A 21,955-nucleotide genomic window follows, 5' to 3' on the forward strand; every position below is an offset into this window, starting at 1 on the left:
TGTACTGGAGATGAACTGGGCTGTACTGGGAGGGACTGGAGGGGTTCAATGGGCTGCTCCCGCCCCCGCCCATCACTGCCCGCAGCCAATCAGCGCCGGGGATCGGGGAATGGGGGCGGGGCCTGTGAAGGCGCCATCTTTTCCTTTTCGCCTATATCTCCCATCATGCACCGCGGCCCGATAGAGCCCCATTGGAGCTGGGACTACAACGTCCATCATGCCCCGCGCTCCACAGAACCCCGCTATCTGCCCCCCTTCCCCCATGTCCCATAAGCGTCCCCCACACTCTCCAGGATCCCGAAGTGCCCCCTCACCATCCTCTCAGAAGCCCCCAAAAGCAGCTCCGGATTCCCTGATTGCTCCCAGCGCCACAGATTCCCTTTACAACCACTTCTGGGAATTAATCTCCTGTCACCTCCCGCGGCCCCATAGCCCCATAAAACGCAGTTGCACGTTTAAAACACCCGCCGTGTTCCTCGCCCTAAAGGGCCCCGTTAGACCTCCCCAAGCTCCCCCCAAATGCTCCCGAACCTTACACGTTCCACCCTGAGCACCTCCAGTCACAGCTCGGACTCAAAAGTGTCCCCCAGGCCCCTTCCCGGACCCCAAATGCCCAGTCCCAGACACTTCCGGGACTACAGCTCCCGTCATGCACCGCGCCCGACAGAGAGACATTGCAGCTGCGCCATCAACTCCCGTGATGCTCCGCGGCTCCATTGAACTGTATTCTACCCGCGCCTACAACTCCCATCATGCCCCGCGCCCCAGAGAGCCCCGTTCGAGCCCCACAAGTGCCCGCCCGGACCCCGAAGGGCTCCACATTCCCCTCCCTGACCTCCAAGTTTTTCCCCCCGGACCCCCAAGAGCTCCCCCGGACACCGAAGTGTCCGTCAGAATCCCTCAGTGCCCTGCCCAGTGCCCTGCCCAGTGCCCACCCGGCTCCCTAAGTGTCCTGCAGACCCTCAAGTTCTCTCTGAATTCCCTCCACAGACCCAAATCATCCCCAAATGTGCCCCAAAAAAGTTTCTATAGATCCCAAACTGGCATAAAAAGGATTACAAAAGGACTGATAAAAAGACTAGCATAAAGAAGGTGAAATCAACAGCCAATAATTTAAAGGATTTGTGTTGCTTCGATCCAATGACTTGTAACTTCTCTGGTTTCTAAAAAATTGATAGATTTTAATATCAAAACAAAAATTAGATAATTAAAAATAATGTTTCTTTTTAGAAGTACAAAAATAAATTTCTTTACTAAATTTAATTATTTTTCATTTATTAAATGAAAAACTGCTAATATTTCCTTTTATAAGGAAAATATATTTATAATTTTATTGCTTACTTTAATTGTAATTATAAGAATAAATTTATAGGGATTTTTTTTTTATTTTTCAGGATGTCAGTCCCGGGTGGGCAATGTCAGACACGGTGAGGTTGGGGTGAGGAGCAGGTTGTCCAAACAGGGTCAGCCCTGAAAGGGATCATTCTTCTCTGTGCCCAGATCTCCTAAGGAGACATTCAGCATCAACATCACTTGGGGAATGCTTCTGTCACCTCTTCTCAGGACTGAAAACCAAAAATAATATGCCTTTGAGTAAAACCAAAAATCATGAGGTGCACTTTGAAATCCCCCTCCCTAACAGAACTCCAAAGTGACTGCAAGCAGCTGCACAAGCCCTGGAGACTTGAAGACAATGGAAGGAAGACAAAGAGCTCCCAAGGCCTTTGTGTATTTTAATGATGCCCAGATTTGGGGATTTGGGGCTGATGGCAGGAGCCTGAGGCACTGAGAGAAGGTTGAAGAAGCTGCTGCAGGAGTCAGCAGCAAAACTGCAAGTGCCTTGGAGCATCAGTGGCCACCATGAGTGAGGGCAGGGAGTGCCCAAGGCTCCCCAGGGCCTGGGGAGAGCAGATCCTTGAGGGCAGGATTGCAGGAGCCAAAGGCTGTGAGCAGGGAACTGCAATGCTGAGCAAGGCCTGGGCTGGCTGGAGGAAGCAGAAAGGCCAAGGCTGAGCCCAGGCCTGGGACAGCAGGGCCTGTCCCTCACGGGTGGCTCGGGGCTGTTGCTGGGGCAGTGGGATGGCAGGGGCAGCAAGGACAAATGGCATCAGCCTGCAAGCCCTGCCAGCCTCCTCAGGGAGGGCCGAGGCAGAAGCAAAGTGCAGCCCCTGCCAGGAAAGTTCCTTCTGTGGGGCCTGCAGAGGCCCTGCCCGAGCCCAGGGGACAAAGGCCTGGGTGCCTCTGGCCCTGCCGGCCCTGCCCAGCCCTCGGCCATCTCTCCTGCAGCCTGTGCCCCCTCTTTGTGCTGCATAGCGAGGAGGTTGTGGAGCTGAAGCCTTGGGGCTCCCTGGCAGTGAACAGCACTGGGGTTCCTTTTTCTTCCCAGCTCTGCCTTGAGGCACTGACCCTGTAGCTCCAGAGAAGTCATGGAGGAATGATGTCACGGCAAACATGGCAATACAGAGTTCTTTATTTTGTGTAACCGCGTATACAATACAGCTCTGGGACTATATAGTCTGAAATTTGCGCTACAAATGCAAATACTGAGATGAAAGTGTTGGAGACAAAGGTTTTCCTGTTAACAAACACACAAAAATACATTACATGTGCCAGAAGAAAAAAAATACACAGGACACAGAGTGGGCATTAATGAGTAACATTGTAAGAGCTAGAAAGGAGAATAAGAGTTTCTTGCTTCTGAAAGCATGAACAATGATTTTTCTCAGACCATCCTTGAGCTCCTGTTTCCTCGGGCTGTAGATGAGGGGGTTCAGAGCTGGAGGCACCACCGAGTACAGATCTGACAGGAACAGATCCAGGGATGGGAATGAGATTGAAGGGGTCTTTAGGGGAGCAAATGTCCCAGTGCTGAGGAACAGGGAGAGCACAGCCAGTTGAGGGAGGCAGGTGGAAAAGGCTTTGTGCCGTCCCTGCTCAGAGGGGATCCTCAGCATGAAACCTGAAGATCTGCACATAGGAGAAAACAATGAACACAAAACAGCCAAATACCAAACAGGCACTAACAGCAAGAAGCCCAAGTTCCCTGAGGTCGGAGTGTGAGCAGGAGAGTTTGAGGATCTGGGGGATTTCACAGAAGAACTGGCCCATGGCATTGCCATGGCACAGGGGCAGGGAAAATGTATTGGCTGTGTGCAGCAGAGCATTGAGAAAGGCACTGGCCCAGGCAGCTGCTGCCATGTGGGCACAAGCTCTGCTCCCCAGGAGGGTCCCGTAGTGCAGGGGTTTGCAGATGGGCACGTAGCGGTCGTAGCATATGATGGTCAGGAGGGAAAATTCTGTTCCAAGAAAGAAGAAAACCAGAAACACCTGAGCAGCACATGCAGAGTAGGAGATGTTGTTGGTGTGCCAGAGGGAATTGTGCATGGCTTTGGGGACAGTGGTGCAGATGGAGCCCAGGTCAGTGAGGGCCAGGTTGAGCAGGAAGAAGAACATGGGGGTGTGCAGGTGGTGGCCGCAGGCTACGGCGCTGATGATGAGGCCGTTGGCCAGGAGGGCAGCCAGGGAGATGCCCAAGAAGAGGCAGAAGTGCAGGAGCTGCAGCTGCCGCGTGTCTGCCAATGCCAGCAGGAGGAAGTGCCTGATGGAGCTTCTGTTGGACATTTCTGCACTCTGGGCATTGTGGGCTGTTCAAAGAAGTTATTGACAAGCTTGGAGCAATATCTCTCATTCAATCCTATGGAATAATTTCTGGAATCCAGTCAAAACTACTTATCTTCCTATGGGAAAACCTCACTACACATTTCTATTTTTAAGTTTAGGTTTTTGCTGCTGATTTAATGCATCATCTTCAGCATCACTCTCAGTCTGAACACTAGGGAGCCCAGAGGGAAAACAGAGCTCCCTGTACCCCAGTGCAGTCAGACCTAACTGTCCCACACAGGTGCCATTTCCTGATTATACCTTCCTCTATTTCAGCGTGAACATAAGCATTCTTGAAAAATAAAGTGGACTTTTTGAAGACTCCAGTTCAATAATCATTTTCTTTGAATCATCCTCTCTTTCCCTGTGCATCTGGACATGGAGGGATATCCAGCTTTAGTCTGGCTCTCTGCTGCCTGGAGTTGTTCCTACTGGGAGCTGTTGGTCTCTATCCAAGCCTTGTCCCTGCCAGTGCTTCCAGAGCCCTGCCCAGCCCTGGGGGCTCAGCTCTGCCCTGCAGACCCCTCCCAGCACAGGGCACTGCCCAGGGGCATCTCCCTGGCAGCAGGGCCAGAAGGGCAGCTCAGACAAACTGAGATGCTGCAAGCCAAGGTGCTGCTGCTGCTGTCTGTAGGCAGAGCAGGCTGAGGAGGAGGCACTTTGTGAGGCAGATCTGAGGCACATCTGCTGATGCCCCGTGGGACAGTGCAGGAGTCTCAGGGACACAGACACGCCTGACAGCCCCTTTGCCTTGCCTTGAGGAGAGAGCTGAGAGCAGCCCTGGCCATGCAGCAGCATCTCCAGAGCAGGAGGAATCTGCCCTGATGGGGGTGGCTCCTTCCACCTCCAACTTCTGCCCACAGTCCATGGGGAGCTGCCAGGCAGGCTGAGAGCTGTCCCTGGCAGGTGGCACATGCCCTGGGCTGGCCAAGAGCCCTGAGGGCTGCAGAACAGGCACTCCAGCTCTAGGTCACATTCCTCCAAGGGTGTTTCCAGGTGGAGGTTCAGATATGCAGCCCCAGGCCCCCTACAAACACAAGCTGCCTGCTGCCTCTTCACCTGCCTGGAGTCCTGCCTGCGTTCATGGCAGCAAAACCAGGCTGTTCCTGGCCATAGACCAGAGCTCTGCTCCTGCAGGATGCTCTTGCCAGCACTTTACAGGATTCTGCTCTGCACGCAGCACTTTTCCTTCCCCCTCTCAACAGGCTTTGGCACACAGAGCACAACCTGGCTGGCTCTGCCATCAGCACACCCCAATCACAGGTGGAGGAAGAAGAAGCAGGGGCTGTTTTGCAGCCATGCCCAAGAGAGACTGGAAGGGTGCCCTCCCTCTGGTCTCACTTGCTTGGCTTTCTGACTGGGTCTGGGGCAGGGGCTGTGATTCCTCATTTGTGGGGACCAGAACCGCACTCAGGATCCCAGCACTGCCTGACAGCGCTCTGGACACTGGCACGGTCACGCGTCCGAGTCTCAGGCACTGTGCTGCTGCTTCATTTGTCCTTTGGCACACCCAACGCTCCTTAAGAAGCCCTGATGGTCTCTGGTTCTGCCCTCTTCCTGACCTGGGCAGGGATGGAGCATTGCTGTGCTTTCAGGAAGCTGGTGTTGAAACCTTGCAGCATTCCAGTCTCCTTTGCCCTCTGTGGATGCTTGCCATGGAATCCGTCCCAGTTGGGTTCAGAGCATACTCAGGTGGAGTGGCTCTTCTAAAACCCAGGGCCTCCAAGAGTGCTCAGCAAGACCTCTAACTCCACAGTGTTGTGGAACTGGACCTTTAGCAGAGAGATATTTCCAGCCTGATCTGTCCTTGTTCCTCTGCATCTCTGCACAAAACACAGCGTGGAAGAGAACGGCAGGAAGAGCCCATGTGTCCCAGGGCTCCGGATTTGCGGCGCTTGAGCTCCACAGAGATGCAGGCAAAGTGAAGAAGCCAAACTCTTTATTGATGGAGGGGGAAGCAACGGGAGGAGCTGGAGGGGACAAAAGGGATGGGTACAGTATGAGGGCTGGAGGGAGGGGGCAGTGAAAAGGGTGGAATGAGACATAAGAGAAAAAAGGGATGGGCACAGTGTGAGGGCTGGAGGGAGGGAGCAGTGAAAAGGGAGAGATAGTGGAGGGAAGATGAGAGGATGGGCAGTGTCTGAAGGCTGTAGGGAGAGAGCTATGTACAAGCAGGGAGAGGGCTGAAGCCACATGAACTTCAACAGGCTCAGCTGTGCCTGGAGCTCCAGCTGGTCTCTTCTGGTCTCAAGGTTGCTTCATCTTCCATGGCATCTGGAGAGCTTAAAGGGATGCTGGTTCTTCTGAGCCAGCAGATGAGCATGGTTCTGCAGCTCTTCAATTGAGTGCATCTTGAATTCCTACGTTTGTTTGGGAAGGGCTGTCGTCTGTCATCAGGGCTTGAAAGACTGGAAGACAGAGGAAAGGAGCCATGGTCAGAGCCCAGATCTGTGGGAATCCAAGGTGACCTTCCTGCTAGGGCCATCCCACCTAGCTTATTCCATGGCCAAAACAGAGGAGGGGCCAAGGGGATCAGCTGCAAGGTGTTGGCCACGAATACCCCCACCCATGTCCCTGAAATCTCTGTGTGCTCCATCCACGCCACCGTTCATCCACACAGGGAGTGAAACCCTCCACAGCTGGGCCAGGGATTGCAGCTCCCTGCCCAGGGATTGCAGCTCCCCCCACCAGCCCCTCTGACAGCCCGCTGCCCTCACTCACCCTCCCTGAGCACCTGGGGCTCTTCCTTCTGCCCCCTCAAGCTCTGCCCGGCGAGCCCTGTGAACACAGAGCCTGTCACTGCCCCAGCGGCACAGCTCCCTGCCAGCGGCGCTGCCAGCCCTGTGGCCACTGGCCCTCCTGGCCCGGCAGGGCTCAGCCCGGGCCCTCGCCACCTCCTGACACCCAAGGAAGGGCACGGCTGGGAGAGGGCGGCAGCAGCCCCGAGGGCAGCCGGGGCTCCACGGCGCCGGGCCCGGATGGCGCTGCCGGGGCAGCAGCCGGGGCCGGGGCCGAGCCGTGGTGGGTGGGGAGGTACCCCGGGCTCACCGATGAACCTGATGGCCGCCTCTCGCAGGGGCTCCTGGGGGCTCTGCAGGTACGGCAGGGCCTGGCGCAGGTGCTGGGCCGCTCGGCTCCTGTCCTCTGCCAGCTGGGGAGAGCGGCGGCAGGCAGGGAAGGGTCGGGGCGGGCTCTGCCCCTTTGGCAGGCGCTGCCCGGAGGCGCCCGGCCCCGGCCTCCCCTGCCCGCCCAGCCCTGAGGCGCGGCCGGCAGCCGCTGGCGCCGGGCTCTGCAGGGGCAGAGGGCCGGGTGCTGCCCGGGGAGCCGCGGTGCCAACCCTCCCCGCAGCCCCGCTGGGCCGGGGCTCCGTTGGCACCTGGCTCGGGGCCACGGGAGCCTGGAGCATAGCCCGTGCGGCCCCTGGGTGCAGCACTGGGCACGGCCACAGCTGCCAGCCCCACACAGCGAGCACCGCGCTCAGGGGGCTTCTCCAGCCTGAGCCTGGGGCTTCCAGGCCGTCCTTACCAGGCACTCGGCCAACTTCCACAGCTGCTCCTTCTTCAGCAGCTGCTCCAGATTCCTCTTCTTCAGGAATTTGGTTGCACAATGCAGCGTTGCCCGAGAGGCCTGGAGAGCAGCAGAGATGTGGAGATGGCAGCGCAGTTCAGGGCACAGGACCCGTGTCCCTGTGCCAAGGCCTGGAGGAGGCTGCAGCCCGGGAGGTGCCAGGGCAGGAGGCAGCCGAGCCCCCTCCCAGGGATGCACCAGCAGCCCACGAGTCCTCACCTCTGCCACACGTCGATTTTCATCATGACAGTGGAATAAAAGTGGGAGTAGGCTCTGGCACACCGTTGACTTAAGGGGCTTTTTTCCCTCGTCTACTACCAATTCCATCACCTTGCAGAAGAGGTCAAGGGAGAGCAGCTGCACGTGGCTGTTGTCCTGGAGGAAAGGAAAAAACCTCAGCACCAACTACTGCAGCCCCTGAACAACAGCCCAAATAATCCACAGGGCACCAAGTTTCTGGGCAGCAGCCAGTGCCCGTGGCTGAGGACACTGAGCCTTACGTTGTCAAAGAGGGCCAGGAGTGCCTGGGCCAGCTTCAGGGCGGTGGTGCTGGATATCAGGATGTCTTTGTCCTGGAGCACATTGGTGAACACGTGGAGGCTCATGCCAACCACCTCTCCATCTGCATCAGCCAGCAGCTCCAAAAGGCTTTGAGACAGGCTACACATTTTTAGGGCCTGTGTGGAACACAAGGTTGTGCTGTGAAGCCACGAACGACAGCACCACCAACACTGCCCTGCACTGCAACCCCAACTGCAGGGCCCAGAGGCCAAAGGCCTGTCCCAAAGAACTCAGGGAGGTGAGGCAGGAGAGCTGGGAGCATCTGCCTCAGCTCCTGAAGTCCAGCCAGCCCAAGGGGCTGCTTTCCCCAGCGCAGCATCAGCCGCTGTCCCCTTCTCACCATCGAGGGATCCTTGCTGAGCACCACAAGGCCTCGGAGCGCCAGGCGACGCCTCTCCCTGCACTTGCTCTGCACATGCCTTGACATGAGCTCAAGGATGCTGTCAGCACAGTGAGTCAAATCCAAGCAGTCCAGGACCTGGAAGGCACAGGGCAGTGACAGGGGACCCAGCCAGCAGGAGCCCAGATCTGCACAGGGCTGGGGCCAGACAGCAGCACAGGGCACGGGCACCGTCCCAGGCAGCTGTGGCGATGACCACAGAGAGCTGGGAGGCAGCTCAGAGAGGCAGCGCTGGCCATCGGGCTCACCTCCACAAGGAATGCCAGGAAAGGCAGATCCCAGCGTGGCTCTTCCCTGCTGAGCCAGCCAAGCAGGCGGCGTGCAATCCCAGAACACACGGAGAGGGAGGCACGGCGCATCTGCCTGATGGGGGAAAAGGCACCAAGACACTGAGGTGGGCAGGCAAACCTCTCTCAGGACTGAGTCACAGAGGTCCTGTCTTTCCCAAGCATCCCTGGAGCGGATGTGGGCATTTTGGGAGGCTGCTCCTTCTGGGCACCTCCTCTCCCAACATTTTCCAGTCTGCTTGGCTGTCCCTTGGTGACAAATCCCTCTGGCCCATGAGCACAGGGACTGTGTGGGGCACCCCGGGCACAGAGCACAAATGTCGGGGACAGAGGGGAAATGGGGGTCTCACCTGGCCAGCAGACCCACGGCATAGTGCTGGGTGTCAGCACAGAGCAGCGTGTCCCAGCCACGCTTGCGCTCCATGGCCATCACCTCAGGGTCATAGTGCAGACAGAAGAGCAGAGCCTTCATGGCCTGCACCGCAAACCTGTGTGCAGAGCAAAGTCCAGGTCACACTGGGAGCACTGGTGCTGGCCACAAGGGCATGGGAAGGACAGGGGGACTGGGACCTGTTGGGCTGGCTGGGAAGGCGATGTTCCTCCCGGCACGCTGTCCAGAAGTTATCAACTTCCTCTGGCATCTGCTGTGTGGTGATGACAATGTGGAAGAGCAGAGCCACAAACAGGCGGGAGGAATAAAGGATCATTGCCTTCTGGCACTGAGGCACAATTAGCCAGATCACCAGAGTAGCCTGCAAAAGAAGCAGCCCGAGACAGCGCTCAGGGCTGAGCTGTCCATGGGGCAGGGCCCGAGGGGAGACGCAGGGGGAGCAGCGGGCCCAGTGCCCCCTGAGCCTGTCCCTAGCCCAGGTTTCAGCCCAGTGCCTGAGGCACGGAGAGGATGGAGAGCTGCTGGAGAGGCGAGTGGAGAGCGAGCAGAGGCCAGTTCCACAAACTCACAGCCATGGCAAACACGTCTTTGTTGTCTCCATCAGAGGTGCTCATGCTGTGCAGAGGCCAATCCTCCATCACACAGAGCAGTGTGGGCAGCACCTTCTCCACTGTTGGTCCTGACGAGCCTATGGCTCTCCACATCCTTGCAGCAGCTCTGTGGGATCACAGCTCTGTGTCAGGGGGTCTCAGTCACAGGACCAGGCCCTGTACAGCTGTGGGGCCCAGGTGACAGAGCCCCAATGCCCTGAGGGGGAGGGAGGGAGCATGGCAGCAGGCTGAGGAAACAGAGGGGCCTGAGGGTCCTGGAGCTCTGTGCCTGTCTGGCAGACCCCACTGGACAGGCTGTACAGGGCCATGGGCCCTAAAGGCTGTTGAGCCCTGAGCTCTCAAGGCACGTGGACCCCGTACCTGTCACACGTTGGGGCACAGCGCAGGAGGGTCAGCACCACGTCAGCAGGGTGTTCTCCAGCCAGCCTCCAAATGTCAGTGCGCAGCCTGACACCCACAGTGGCATGGGACACGAGACTCTGGTGAATGCTTTTCACCATGGCTGGCACCTGGAGGAGGTGGGGAAGACTTGGAGCACTGTCCATGGGAGACACTCCCCAGCTTCCCCTAAGAAGTGCTTCCCTCCCCGCCACACTGTGCTGGCCTCAAAGACTGAGGGGGCCCAGTGACCATGGCGTGAGTGGGCATGCACTCCTGTGAGGCCTCAAGCCCTGGCCTCAGGCTGCTTACGTTTGGCTGGGAAGAAACACAGGGCTCCTTGAAATAGTCCCCAATGAGTTCCTGACTCAGAGTGGCAGTGGTGTCAGTATTTGTGATGCCCTCAGTCTCTGCAGTGCCGCCCATGTCCTCAGTCTCTGCCATGTCAGCCTTTGCCCTGCCATCATTCCTTGCAGTGTCAGAGCCCTCTGAGCACTCAGGTGAATTTGGGCTGACATCAGGCTCTGCCTGGAGCTCGGTCAGCCTGGAGTCAGGCTCAGCTGTGCCCTCTGTAGCTGTGGTTCTGGTCTTCCTACGTCGAATGCGTAGGAACTTCTGGAACCTCTGCAGGAGAACAAAAGACAGGGAAGAGAGGCAAGTTCCATGCAATGCTCCAAGCGCTGTGCTGGGCTGAGCAGTGACAGCAGGCCCAGCCCAGGTAGGGATGGCTGCAGGTACCTTCAGTGTTGTGCGGAAGCGGCCACGGGTGGGTTCCTGCTCTTGTGTCTTGTCCATGGCTGCTCCTGGGTAAGAGCGAGTGCAGCCAGAGCTGAGGGGCTGTGGGAGAGGCCAGAGAACACAGGCCAGCCCTGCGCTCCCCAGCCATGGACAGCCCCGGGATGCCCCAGGGGATGGAGCACGGCTGCTGCGGGGTGTCTGCCCAGCCCCTCTTCTGTCCTGTCCCTGGCCATGTCCACAGTGGGTGGGATGGGATGGGATGGGATGGGATGGGATGGGACGGGACGGGACGGGACGGGAGGGGAGGGGAGGGGAGGGGAGGGGAGGGGAGGGGATGGGATGGGATGGGATGGGATGGGATGGGATGGGATGGGACGGGACGGGACGGGACGGGACGGGACGGGACGGGAGGGGAGGGGAGGGGAGGGGATGGGATGGGATGGGATGGGATGGGATGGGATGGGATGGGATGGGATGGGATGGGATGGGATGGGATGGGATGGGATGGGATGGGATGGGATGGAGCCCAGCTGGCAGCATCCATTAGCCCTGTGGCCCAGCTGTGCCACTCACCATCCTGCATTGGCTGGAACTGCTCCAGCTCCTCAGGTGGTTGTTCTGGGGATACTCCAGGGCCTTTCTCTTTTTTCCCTCTGCAAACATTGAACAGGCTGAGAAATCTGCCCGCCATGTCAGAGTCTGGCCTCAAGGGCACCTTCTAGAGAGATGCCTTGGGAAAGCTGTGAGGCAACAAGTCGTGCAGTTGTGCCTTGAGGACACCCACGACAGAGTTGCCTCAGGAAGGCTGCAGGACAGCAAGTCCTGCACTCTGCTCCTGAGGGCTCCTGCCACAAGGACAGGAGACTCCTCGTAAGCAATTCTGGTCACCAAGTCCCGCGGTCCGGCCGCGAGTGCACCTGCAAAAGAGAAGCCTCGGGAAGGCCGCGGGCCACCAAGTCCCACAGCCTTGCCACGAGGTCACCTGCAGGAATAACGCCTCAGAAAAGCTGCGGGTCAGACACGAACGAGTGCGCTGTGTGGGGGCTCCTCACAGCACCGCTCCGGCGCGTCCTGTCCCGTCGCCTGCTCCGAGCGCTGTGGTGTGGCTGTGTCACTGCCAGCTCCTATGTCAGCACAGGTCACAAAGGGTCCTTTGACACCGTGTCCCATTCCATGCCATGGTGACCGTGCTGCTCTGTGTCATAAAGGCCCTTGCACACACTGCCACCTGCCCTGGGGACACCCTCAGCCCACCCAAAGTGGCCCAGGTTGGAAGAAATCCCTCGCCCCAAGTGTTTAAGGCAGCCTGACAGGATGTTTATGAGCAGCTCTAACCACCAGCAAACACTGCCCTGCTCTGCGGGCTCAGGGCAGCAGAAGGAGCCCCCAGGGCTGCTGACACAGCCGTAGCTGGAAGGGCACGGGGCCTTCCAGAGAAGCTGGCACAGCCTCCTTGGGACACATCCCAACTGCTGGCCATCCTAAACCTGGGGGTCCAAAAGTTCCCTCTTGGTCAGCCCTTGTGGCCTAAAGCTTCAGCTGCTTTAGCTCCTGGGGCTAAGCTGCTCATGCTGAATGTGACAACTCAGAGAGAAGAATACAGTTCATCCAAATCCTTCTGGGACACTGAGAGGGGAGGCTGTGCAAACAGGAGCATGGTTTGCTGTCACCTCTCTGCCCTTCATGCCCTTCAGCACTTTGAAAGCTCAGCCAAGAGCTTTGTCCAAGGGTGCAATGAAGCAGCTGTTCCTGCTCCCAGCTCTGGCTCTTTCCTGTCTCTGACCTTGACTGGTTTTGTCCCTCTTGCTGTGCCCTCTGTTCCCCCTGTGCTCAGTGGCTGCTCCCCAGGACTGTGGAACTGGCACAAATCAAGGGCTCCAGCCCCTCCTTTCTCTGCCCTTGCAGCTGCCTGGTCACAGCAGCCTTTTCCATCTGGAAGCTCCACATGGAGAGGGAGTCCCCACCTCTGTTCCCTGCACAACCTCCAGGAGCCCAGGGCTGCCATCTCCAGTCCCTGCTGGCACTGAGGGCTCCCAGGTGCCCCAGGCTGCTGTGACACCACTGCACACGGGAGGGAACAGTGCCAGGGGCTGTGCTCAAAGTCAGGTCCATGTGCTGCTGCTGCTGCTGCTGCTGCTGCTGCTGCTGTGGGTGTCGTTTGTCCAGCCGTGCCCCAGAGTCAGGGATCAGATGCAGGCACTGCTGCTGCTCCCTCGGGATCAGCCACAGTTTGGGTGTTGCTGTCAGTGCCAGCAGAAGCGGTGGCTGGAGCAGAGGGTGCTGACAGTGCCCCAAGCCCCGGGGCCAGAGGGGTCCCTGGGCTGGGGCTGGGAGCTGGGAGGGAGCTGCCCCTTGTTCTCCCTCTGCCCCACACAGAGCTGGGCCGGGCACAAGGGGGGCAGCCCAGCAAACAGGGAGCCTGCGAGTCCCTTCCAGCCCTGTCTGCTCAGAGCTTGGGCCTTGGAGCTGCAGGTGGACAAAGGCAGCTGCTCCTGGTCCCTCGCTGTGTCCCCGTGCTCAGCAGTGCTGCTCCATCAGTCTGTGCCCAGCAAGGGGGAAAAGCCTCAGCCCTGCAGGGCCAGGAGCTGCCGGGCTCTGCCTGAGCAGCTCAGCCAGCGGGAAGGAGCTGCTCCACACGGGAACCAGGAGCAAAGGACTGTAGCACCTCGTTCTTGGGCAGAGCCCCGATTCTCTGGGGGAATAGCAGAGCTGTTCTCATGCACTGCTGTGTCAGAGCTGCAGGTGCTGTGCCTGCAAACACAGGGCTTGAGATCTGCACAAGGATTCTGCAACTCGTGACTGGATCAGGATGTCACCAGTGCTAAACTCCAGTTTAGTCCAAAGCAACCACTCTGCATCTGTTGCTGCTCTCTGCTATATTTTTTTCTTCAGAGTATCCAGACAAAAGTAAACAGAGGAGGAGCCTACATTTTCATTGTTTATCAGAAATGCATCTCATTTTGCTGTACATTCCTTTCTTAGGATGTGTTCACTGTTTAAAAAAATAAAAAAAGAAAAAAATAAAAAAATAAAAAAATAAAAAAAAAGAACAAAAAGAAAAGTGAAAGTGTAGAGGAAAAAACCCCAATGTGTAGTGAAAAATCTTCTGTAACTTTGGATTAATTAGTTTCTGATCTCTTTAAAAAAGACAACTAAATTATTTGCTTTGTGAAAGTTCTGATGACATGGATCCATATTACTGAGCTCAGCATCCTTTTTTAAAAGATTTTGGGATTTGATTGCAATATTAAATCATTTTTCATTGTGGTTGAAGAAAGAGAAAATTGAAATATGGACTGTGCATGATTGTGTTTTGAGGGTAAAAACACTGCAGTTTGAAACTGTAACCTCAAGTATTGAAAATTAATGTGATAGCTCCAAATGGATTGGGTGACAGCAGCTTTTCCTATAGGATTTGCAGCATCAGAAAGACTTCATCAGTGAGGTTGTGGGTGCTTTTATCTTTGTCCTGTTCCACTCTGGGATGTCATGAAACGGGACTTCACCTGCCACCACCCACAGTCACCCTCTGACACTCCAGATCCTTGGACCTTGTGTCCCCAAAGCAGACACAAAGTGTTTCTGCAGCTACCCCCTTGGCACAGATCCACGACGGCTGGGATTTTTCCAAGTCTCATGTCTCCATTGTGCCATATTCCTCAATTAATAGCAGTCTATCCCAGCAGTGAATCCAGCGATTTATGCAGATGGTTGTCAGCTCCACTTCCTGCCTAGAAATCCTGAAATTGCTCCTAAATGCTGCTGCCTTCAGCTCTTGGACACCTACTCACAAAGCTGGGGAACAAATCCCCTGTCCACTGCCTTACAAGGTGAGTTATGCCAAAGTTAGAGCTCTGTAGGAAATGTCTGTCCATCCATATCCTTTTAATATATCCATACATGGGGGTGTGCATGGATGTGTATGGTATAGAAAGGAAGGGCTGTGCAAGCAACGTGACTGACTCTTTCACTCTCCATGTTGGTCCCACAAGTACAAAGACAATATGGATAGCCTGGCACAGTCAGACCTTTCTGTCCATGGATACAGAGACATCCCAGAGCCCCTGGCACAGTCAGACCCTTCTGTCCATGGATACAGAGACATCCCAGAGCCCCTGGCACAGTCAGACCCTTCTGTCCATGAATACAGAGACATCCCAGAGCCCCTGGCACAGTCAGACCTTTCTGTCCATGGGTACAGAGACATCCCAGAGCCCCTGGCACAGTCAGACCCTTCTGTCCATGGATACAGAGACATCCCAGAGCCCCTGGCACAGTCAGACCCTTCTGTCCTTGGGAGCACAATGGGGGTGGGTGGGCAGTGAGTCCTGGACAGGAGCCAGACCTGTGTCCAGCCCTGCCAGGCCCTGCCAAGGCTCAGTGCTGGCTCCTCTGGAATGGGAAAGCCCTTCAGCCTTGTCCCTGCCCAGAGGGGCAGTGCTGGCCTGGCAGCACAGGCTGTTTTCCCCACAGGCTGCAGGAGATGAGAACACAACACTTGCAAACACTGAGTGCAAGCCACAGCTCTGGGTGCTCCCCATGCACCTCAGCCCTGGTTCAATTCTCTGCCCCAAGCTTGTGAAGTAAAAGGCAGTTGGGGGAGAGAACTGTTCAGAGAAGGACTGAGCTACAGCTTGAGCAGGCTGAAAAATATCATTTGGGGTCATCCCAGATTGATTTCATTTCAGAAGATATTGAACAAATTTACTTTTTGGGGGTTGTCATGTTTTCCCTTGGAGGTGTACACTCTGCAAACTTGAGCTGCGTTGCTGAAATGCTCAAGCAAGTCTCTGCTGCAGGTCACTCCATTTCTCCTTTGGCTGATTCCAGCCTGGTGCTGAGCTGCAGCAGAGCCCTGGCAGAGCCCAGAGCAGCCTCAGCATCCACAGGGCCGGGCTGCAAGGAGGGAAACCAGAAATTGCCCATCAGCTGAAGGCTCCTGTGCCCCTTGTCCCAGCTGCCACGGTGCCCAGGCCATGCTGGCCGTGCCCAGAGCAGTGCCCATCACTGCTGCCTTGGGCAGCAGAGCAGGAGGGCAGGACATGTGCCCAGCCTGCAGCCAGCCATGGCACATCCACCTCCTCAGCAGCTGCCACAGCAGGATGCTCCTGTGCTCGCTGCCATCTCCCAAAAGCTCTCATCCCACCGTGCCAAGAAGATGGGGACCCACCTCATGCCATCGCTGCTGGAAGAAAAGCTGGTCCCAAGGGATGTCCTCAGCCTTCTCCAAGGGCACGGCCCATCCACGCCGCAGCTGGTCCCGAGCACTTCCTGATCCACACTGGAGCCCACCTGGAACACTTCCTTTAGAGAAAGAATCAACAAATTAATGAAAATAGATTACAGTCCAGAAGGGGAGAGAAGAAAAATGGTAAAAAATCTCATCTCTGTCAGGGGCTTGAGGAAGGCCCAACCCTAGATGCCAGGGAAAAACCCACCCACGGGTGAGAGAAGCCCATGCTTTCTCCCTTTTCCCCTGCACTGGCCCCAAAAGTCATGGTGATCCCAAAGCAAGCAAGGGCAGTGGAGCAGCCCAAGCCCTTCCTTGCCTGCCAAGGAAAGCAGCCATGCCCAGTTCTGGAGTCCCACCTCACTCCCACCATGGGGCTTTGTTTGTGTCGTGCTGGCTGCCCCAGCCCGGGGCACGGTGGGTGCTGGGGGCTGTTGGCAGGGCCAGGAGCTGACTCCCATTTTGTACCCACCCCAGCCCATCCCCCTGGCCCTGCCAAAAAGTAGCTTGGCAGATGACAGAAGAATCAGTTTCATCCTCCCCAGCAAATGGGGAACCTTTTCTTCCTGGCCAGGCTGTGCAATGCCCAAATCTGGGAGCATCCCCCTGGGTCTGGACTCATCTGTAAATTCACTGTGGAGCCTGGCTTTGAAGAAGGTGCCAGAATCCAAGTCCATCTTCAGCTTGCCAGTGGCCAGGTGGAGGAAGAGGTTGCCATCCTTGATGTCATCCTCACTGTCTCCAGCAGCAGCAGCCCCACCTGCTACAGCTTCTCCAGGGGCTCCTTCTCCTTCCCTGGGGTGAGACCAGGCTCTCAGTGTTCTGCCCAGGGCCCCAGCTGTCAGTGAACCAGGACAAGCCAAAGCAGCTCAGATGGTGGCCACCAGTGCTGGGCAGAGCAGCTCAAGGGCTGTGTGTTCCCACCTGATGACCCCTGTGCAGTGACACAGGCAGGACAAAAAAGTCTAGACTTCTTTGCTTCTGATTGCCAAGGCCTGCGTGCAACTGGAACTTACCAGAGCCCTGCATCCAAGTGTGCCTGTGGCTCTCTCCCTTCTTCTATGGCAGGTGAATTTGCTGCATCCAAGGGTCACAAAACAGGTCTTCTGACGAGGGCCTTTCCATGTGGAGCATGGATAAGCACCATCTGATCAGATCTTGGCACTCTGGACAGAGAAACCAGAAACCACTGGTCAGTTGGAGGAGGCTCCAGTCTGCTTTGCCCCACTGTTCTCATGCTCAGGCTGTGCTGCATGTGCTCAGAGCTGGGCCTAAACCTTCCCATCAGTTCTTTGTTTTGGAGGAGAGCAGGAGAGCAGGACATGTGCCACCTCCTCAGCAGCTGCCAGAGCGGGATGCTCACGAGCCCACTGGTGTCTCCCAGCACTGGTATTCCCCCCGTGCCCAGAGATGAGGATTCACCTTGAGAGACCTGTTGTGGCAGCGAGAGCTGATGGTTCCAGCTGATGTTCTGGCCTCTCCTGAAAGGGTGCTCCCCACAGACCATCTGGTGCAGCAGGATGCCCAGGGACCAGAGGGTAGCTGGCTTGCCATAGTACCAGCCAAAGTGGGTCCATTCTGGGGGGCTGTAGGACGGTGTTCCTCTGGAATACAGATGGAGTTCATCAGGGGGATGCTGCTGCTCCCAGAGCCTGGCCCCAGAATCCTTGGGCATGCTAGGGCTGCACCAGTGGCACATGGTGTGACCCCTTGCCTCTGGCCAGCACCTGGGACTTGTGTACAAACTTGGGGTTGGAAAAGGAGCCACTGGTGCTGGAAGAGTGCAGCAGAAGCCCTGGCAAGGCCTGACCATGACAAGGAAAAACTCACTCCGTGGTGGGGAAAATCCATGTCTTCATCCTCCCTGCCTGCATTGCCCCAAAAGACATTATGAGGACAAGGCAAGCAATGTGAGCACAGTAGTGCAAGCCCTTTCTCACCTGCCCACCAAAACAGCTGCTGCACAGGTTTGGACCCCCCACAACCCACTACCCCCACCCACGGGTGTTTTTGTCAGGCTGGCTGCCCCAGCCCCAGTCCTGGACACAGTGGCTGGCAAATGGTGCCAGCAGGGCTGGAAGCTGGGCCCCCACCCACCCCAGTCAAAAGCAACTCAAATGAAGACTCAGTGCCATGACTGGCAGCAAAAAGGAGAGTCCCTGCTACCACAGCCAGGCTGGGCCCTGAGATGTTGGGCCAGGAGATGCCGGGACCAGGAACACAGCCCTGTGTGGGCTCACCTGCAAAGTGAGTGTAGGCTGTGTCCTGCAGGTAGGTGCCACAGCCAAAGTCAATCAATTTTGCCTGCCCGGTGGCCAGGTCAAGCAGGATGTTCTCTGGTTTGATGTCCCTGTGCAGGACCCCACAGCTGGTGCAGTGCTGCACGGCCTCCAGCACCTGGCTGAACAGCTCCTGTGCCACCTCCTCTGACAGGAACCCCTGTGACCAAATGAAATGACGGAGGTCCTGACACCACTCCGGGTGCTCCAGCACCATCAGGATGTCGTTGGGGAGCTCAAGCCACTCCAGCAGCTGGAGAACTCCAGGGAAGCCAGTGGACACCTTGTCCAGCAGCACGATCTCCACTGGTGCGCTGGTGCCATCGGGCTGCAGGAGGACCACGATGCCGTCAGCGGGGCTGATGCTGTGCCAGGACTTGGGAAGCTCTCCCTCAGCACGGGATGCTCTGCTGGCCCCACACCCACTCTCCCTCCAGGCTCCTGGTGGCTTCCACCCTTCCGTGCCTCGACTCATCCCATCCTGGCACGCCCCAGCTTCTCCCTCTGGCCCCCACTCACTCACCAGCTTGCCCCAGTGCTGGACGTGGTTCCACGGCACCCTTTTGATGGCCACCTGCAAGCCAACGGCAGCAGCAGGCTGAGCTCCTCCTCCTCCTCCTGCCTCCTCCTCCTCTGCCTGCCACTGCTCCCGCCACTCACCGGGGCACTGTCCGAGAGCCGAGTCACCGCCCAGGCGCTGCCAAAGCCGCCACACCCCAGCAGCAAACCGAGCTGGTTCCGCTCCTTCGTGCCGTGCTGCGCCTCCCCTGCCAGCGAGACGCGGCTGTCAGCGCTCGGCCCGGGGCCAGACATGAGCCCTGAGCACCCCTCAGCCGCCCCGGGCCGGGCAGCCCCAGGTGTTCGCTCTTTGGAACGGGACAGCAGAGGCTCAGGGCCAGCGACCGCGCTGCCGAGCGGTGGAGCTCGGGCCTGGGAAACCGCAACACAGGCAGCAGGAGCAGCCGTGCTGTGTGTGTGCTCCACGGGCCCGGGAGGAGCCAGGACGAAGACCAGGACCGTGGCCAGGGCACACCTTGGGGCCAGGGCCAGGGGCCGGGGTTGGGGTCGGGGCCCATGTTGGGGCCGGGGCCGGGTCCGGGGCCGGTGTCGGGACAGGCGGAGCCAAAGGGAGGCGATGCCGCTCCACGCACTGATGTCCATCCAGCAGCACCACCGCCAGTACAGCCAGAGCCGGGTGGAGGTGAGACCGTGCCGGGATGGATGGGGATGGGGAAAAGGATGGGAAAGCCCCCCCTGGGGCCAGGGCAGCGCGAGGGCATGGCCCAGCTCGGAACTGGGAGACGGAGACTGGGAGAGGAGGGGGACCCAGGGAAAGAGTGACCAAGAGAGGCTGTGGGACTTCAGGAGAGGGAGAGGAGGTCCAGAGGGTCGACACAATCGCTTCTGTCACTGCTGCTGCTGCTGCTGCTGCAACTGAAGCCCTGGGGCCGTTTGTCCCCGTGTCTGTTTTTCCGTTGCCTTCTCGGCCCATGCCAAGCCCTGCGTACCCCGGCGGCAGACCCTTAACATTTTCTTCCCATGATAAAAACATCTTTCAAGCACAGGCATTCATGGCCAAGACTGGGATTCTGCCTCCAAATTTCTGTATATATGCAAGGGTAGCTCCCAGACAAAAGTTGCCAGGACTATGTAGGTTACTTTGGCTTCCTGAGGGCCAGCTCTTATCTGCCTTTGAAACACTGGGGCTCCCTACTTTCCTTCCTCCAGAAAAGAATTTCTTGTCCTGATGCCCATGGACAAAATTGGCATTTGGCCTCCCAGATTTGGTCTATCCAAGGATATCTCCCAGACAAATGCTGCCAAGACAAACAGGTCTGGCTTGCCTTGGCCTCTGGTGACTGTCTCTCATCTTCCTTCAAAACCTTGGGTTCTGAGGTTTCTCTCCTATAGAAAGGAGCCATCCTTCTTGTCCAGGTGCCCATGGCCTCAAGCACGTGACCATTTGATAGTGGTCAAAGGAGTGGACAAAGGCGTTCAGTGCCCAGTGGGCTGGAGACTGAGGACAGCAGAGGAGAGCCCAGGGAGGGATTGACGGGCAGTTTCAGAGGTGATGGATCTTTTGACAGAGAATATCCAGAGAAAGAAACAATTAATGCCAAGGGCAGTTGTGGAGGCCCAGACTGGAAACAAGGAGAAAGGAATTTCTCTCCTAGAGCAGGGCTGAGGTGCACCACATCCCCCAGAAGGAGTCTGGGCCAGCCCAAGGCACAGGCATGTGCAGCAGCTGAAAGGTTCTTCTGACTTGGACTCCTGGAAGGGTTTGTGCAATCTCCTCCTAGGCCCTGAGGTTCAAGGGCTCAGAAACCAAATGCACCACGGGGCTCATTGGGATCAAAGAACTCCTGACAAACCACAGCTCTGCCATGATTTCCCTCTGGTCTGGTGCAGTTCATCAGGAAGGTTTTCTGCTGCACTTCAGGAGAAATAACCATTCCGATTTTAAAGGGTATATTTCATTACTGCTCCTTTTAGAGCAGAGGTGATTGCAGCACTCAGTGACTGATGTTGATCCAGGGTCTCTCCTCAGCAGGTCTGGCCTGCTCAGAGAAGCTGTGCCTTGAGGTCTGACCCAGTGTGGACAACCTTGCTCCAAATTCCCCAACCCCGTCCCATCTGTCCTCCCTCATCTGGAACCTGCTTTGCTTGGAGAACTGGCTGCACTCAGGCAAAGAGATGCTTTTCCTTTTTTTTTAAGTACTCTAAAACTCCTAACTTTCCCCACTGGAAACAGACACACTCCTGGAAGAGACAGTCTGAAGTTTCCCTCATTTGCCTCATGACCATCACAAGAAGACCCCAGTGAACCCCACTCGCTCCACACAGGAGTTTTCTGGCCTGGTTGGCTTTGAACAGGACTTCTGGCCCGGCCAAGGTAGATGTTTACCAAATAACTGTTTGCAGGTGTGCTGTGCATGCTGTGCTGATCCATCATGGTACAGCGCTCTCGAGCAGACAATAGCCCGGACATGTCGGCACCTGCTTCTCTGAGCACACAATGGTCCATAAATCTGCCTCCCTCTTGGCCAGACATCACTCACTTTGAGAAAAGACTATAAAAAGGTGACTCTTTGGAGAAGCCTCTTGAGATCTCCCCACGGAAGGAAGACCCATCTATTGGCTGAAAACCACGAGGACGCCGTCCCATCGTTGGTAGCTATTTCCCTTCTTCTCATTTCCCCTCTTTTCTCTATCTCTTTGTTTCCTTAAACTCTCCCCTCTATCAGATAACTGAATTGTTAGCATCAAATAAAATGCTATATTGGAACATACTATTGTCCCCCCGCTGTGTCTTTTATACCTCGAGATCAAAATGAGCCATCACGATCCCCCACCGGTACTGGCAGATCACGATATTAAATTGGCATCACGGACAGGATTCTGACAGACAGAAGGGGGGCAGGTTGTGTGCAGTCTGTAATAGGGGAAGGACGTCTTGCTCCAGCCACACCTAGCTGGCCACCTCCAAAGGGGTGGGCTTGTCTAGAAAGCAAACTGCACACGCCTAGGTGAAAAACACCCCCACACTCGTTTGAGGGCTCTGTCTGCAGAATTTCACTAAAGATCTCTTGGTGGAAAGACGGGACTGTTTTGTTGGTTTTTATTGTGTTTTTGACTGCTTGGTGTAGCGAAGAGACAACCAGACATTTGTACTGAAGCTAGTGCCTCCCAAGCAGCTTTGGTCTCCTCGCACACACAGGGAAGTGAAGGAGAACACAGAGAAAAGCTCTGTGTGTGTGTGAGTGTAACTTAAGTGATATACCTCCCTGTAATGGTTTTTACTTGCCCCTTGAAAAAATGACTGAAAATTCCAGTGCAACAAATATAGCTGCAT

At 56.6% G+C, this 21,955-nt stretch overlaps 1 protein-coding gene across 1 annotated transcript; it reads right to left on the bottom strand.

Moving 5' to 3' along the window:
• Positions 1-16,882: 16,882 nt before the first annotated feature.
• On the bottom strand, positions 16,883-19,263 carry LOC134057419 (serine/threonine-protein kinase pim-1-like). Its single transcript, XM_062514408.1, has 5 exons — positions 18,763-19,263; positions 18,626-18,676; positions 18,064-18,430; positions 17,246-17,425; positions 16,883-16,989 (listed from the first exon to the last, which is right to left on the bottom strand). The coding sequence occupies exons 1-5, from the start codon at positions 19,261-19,263 to the stop codon at positions 16,883-16,885; spliced, it is 1,206 nt and encodes a 401-aa protein (XP_062370392.1).
• Between the last annotated feature and the right edge of the window lie 2,692 nt (positions 19,264-21,955).

Source organism: Cinclus cinclus, unplaced genomic scaffold, assembly GCF_963662255.1.
Source record: "Cinclus cinclus unplaced genomic scaffold, bCinCin1.1 SCAFFOLD_32, whole genome shotgun sequence".
Classification (NCBI taxonomy): domain Eukaryota; kingdom Metazoa; phylum Chordata; class Aves; order Passeriformes; family Cinclidae; genus Cinclus; species Cinclus cinclus.

Coding starts and splice junctions, on each gene's coding strand:
- LOC134057419 (XM_062514408.1), bottom strand. CDS start 19,263: ATGGACATCAGTGCGTGGAGCGGCATCGCCTCCCTTTGGCTCCGCCTG. Junction 18,677..18,762: donor GGCTCTCGGACAGTGCCCCG/GTGAGTGGCGGG, acceptor GTTGGCTTGCAG/GTGGCCATCAAAAGGGTGCC. Junction 18,431..18,625: donor TCCAGCACTGGGGCAAGCTG/GTGAGTGAGTGG, acceptor GTCCTCCTGCAG/CCCGATGGCACCAGCGCACC.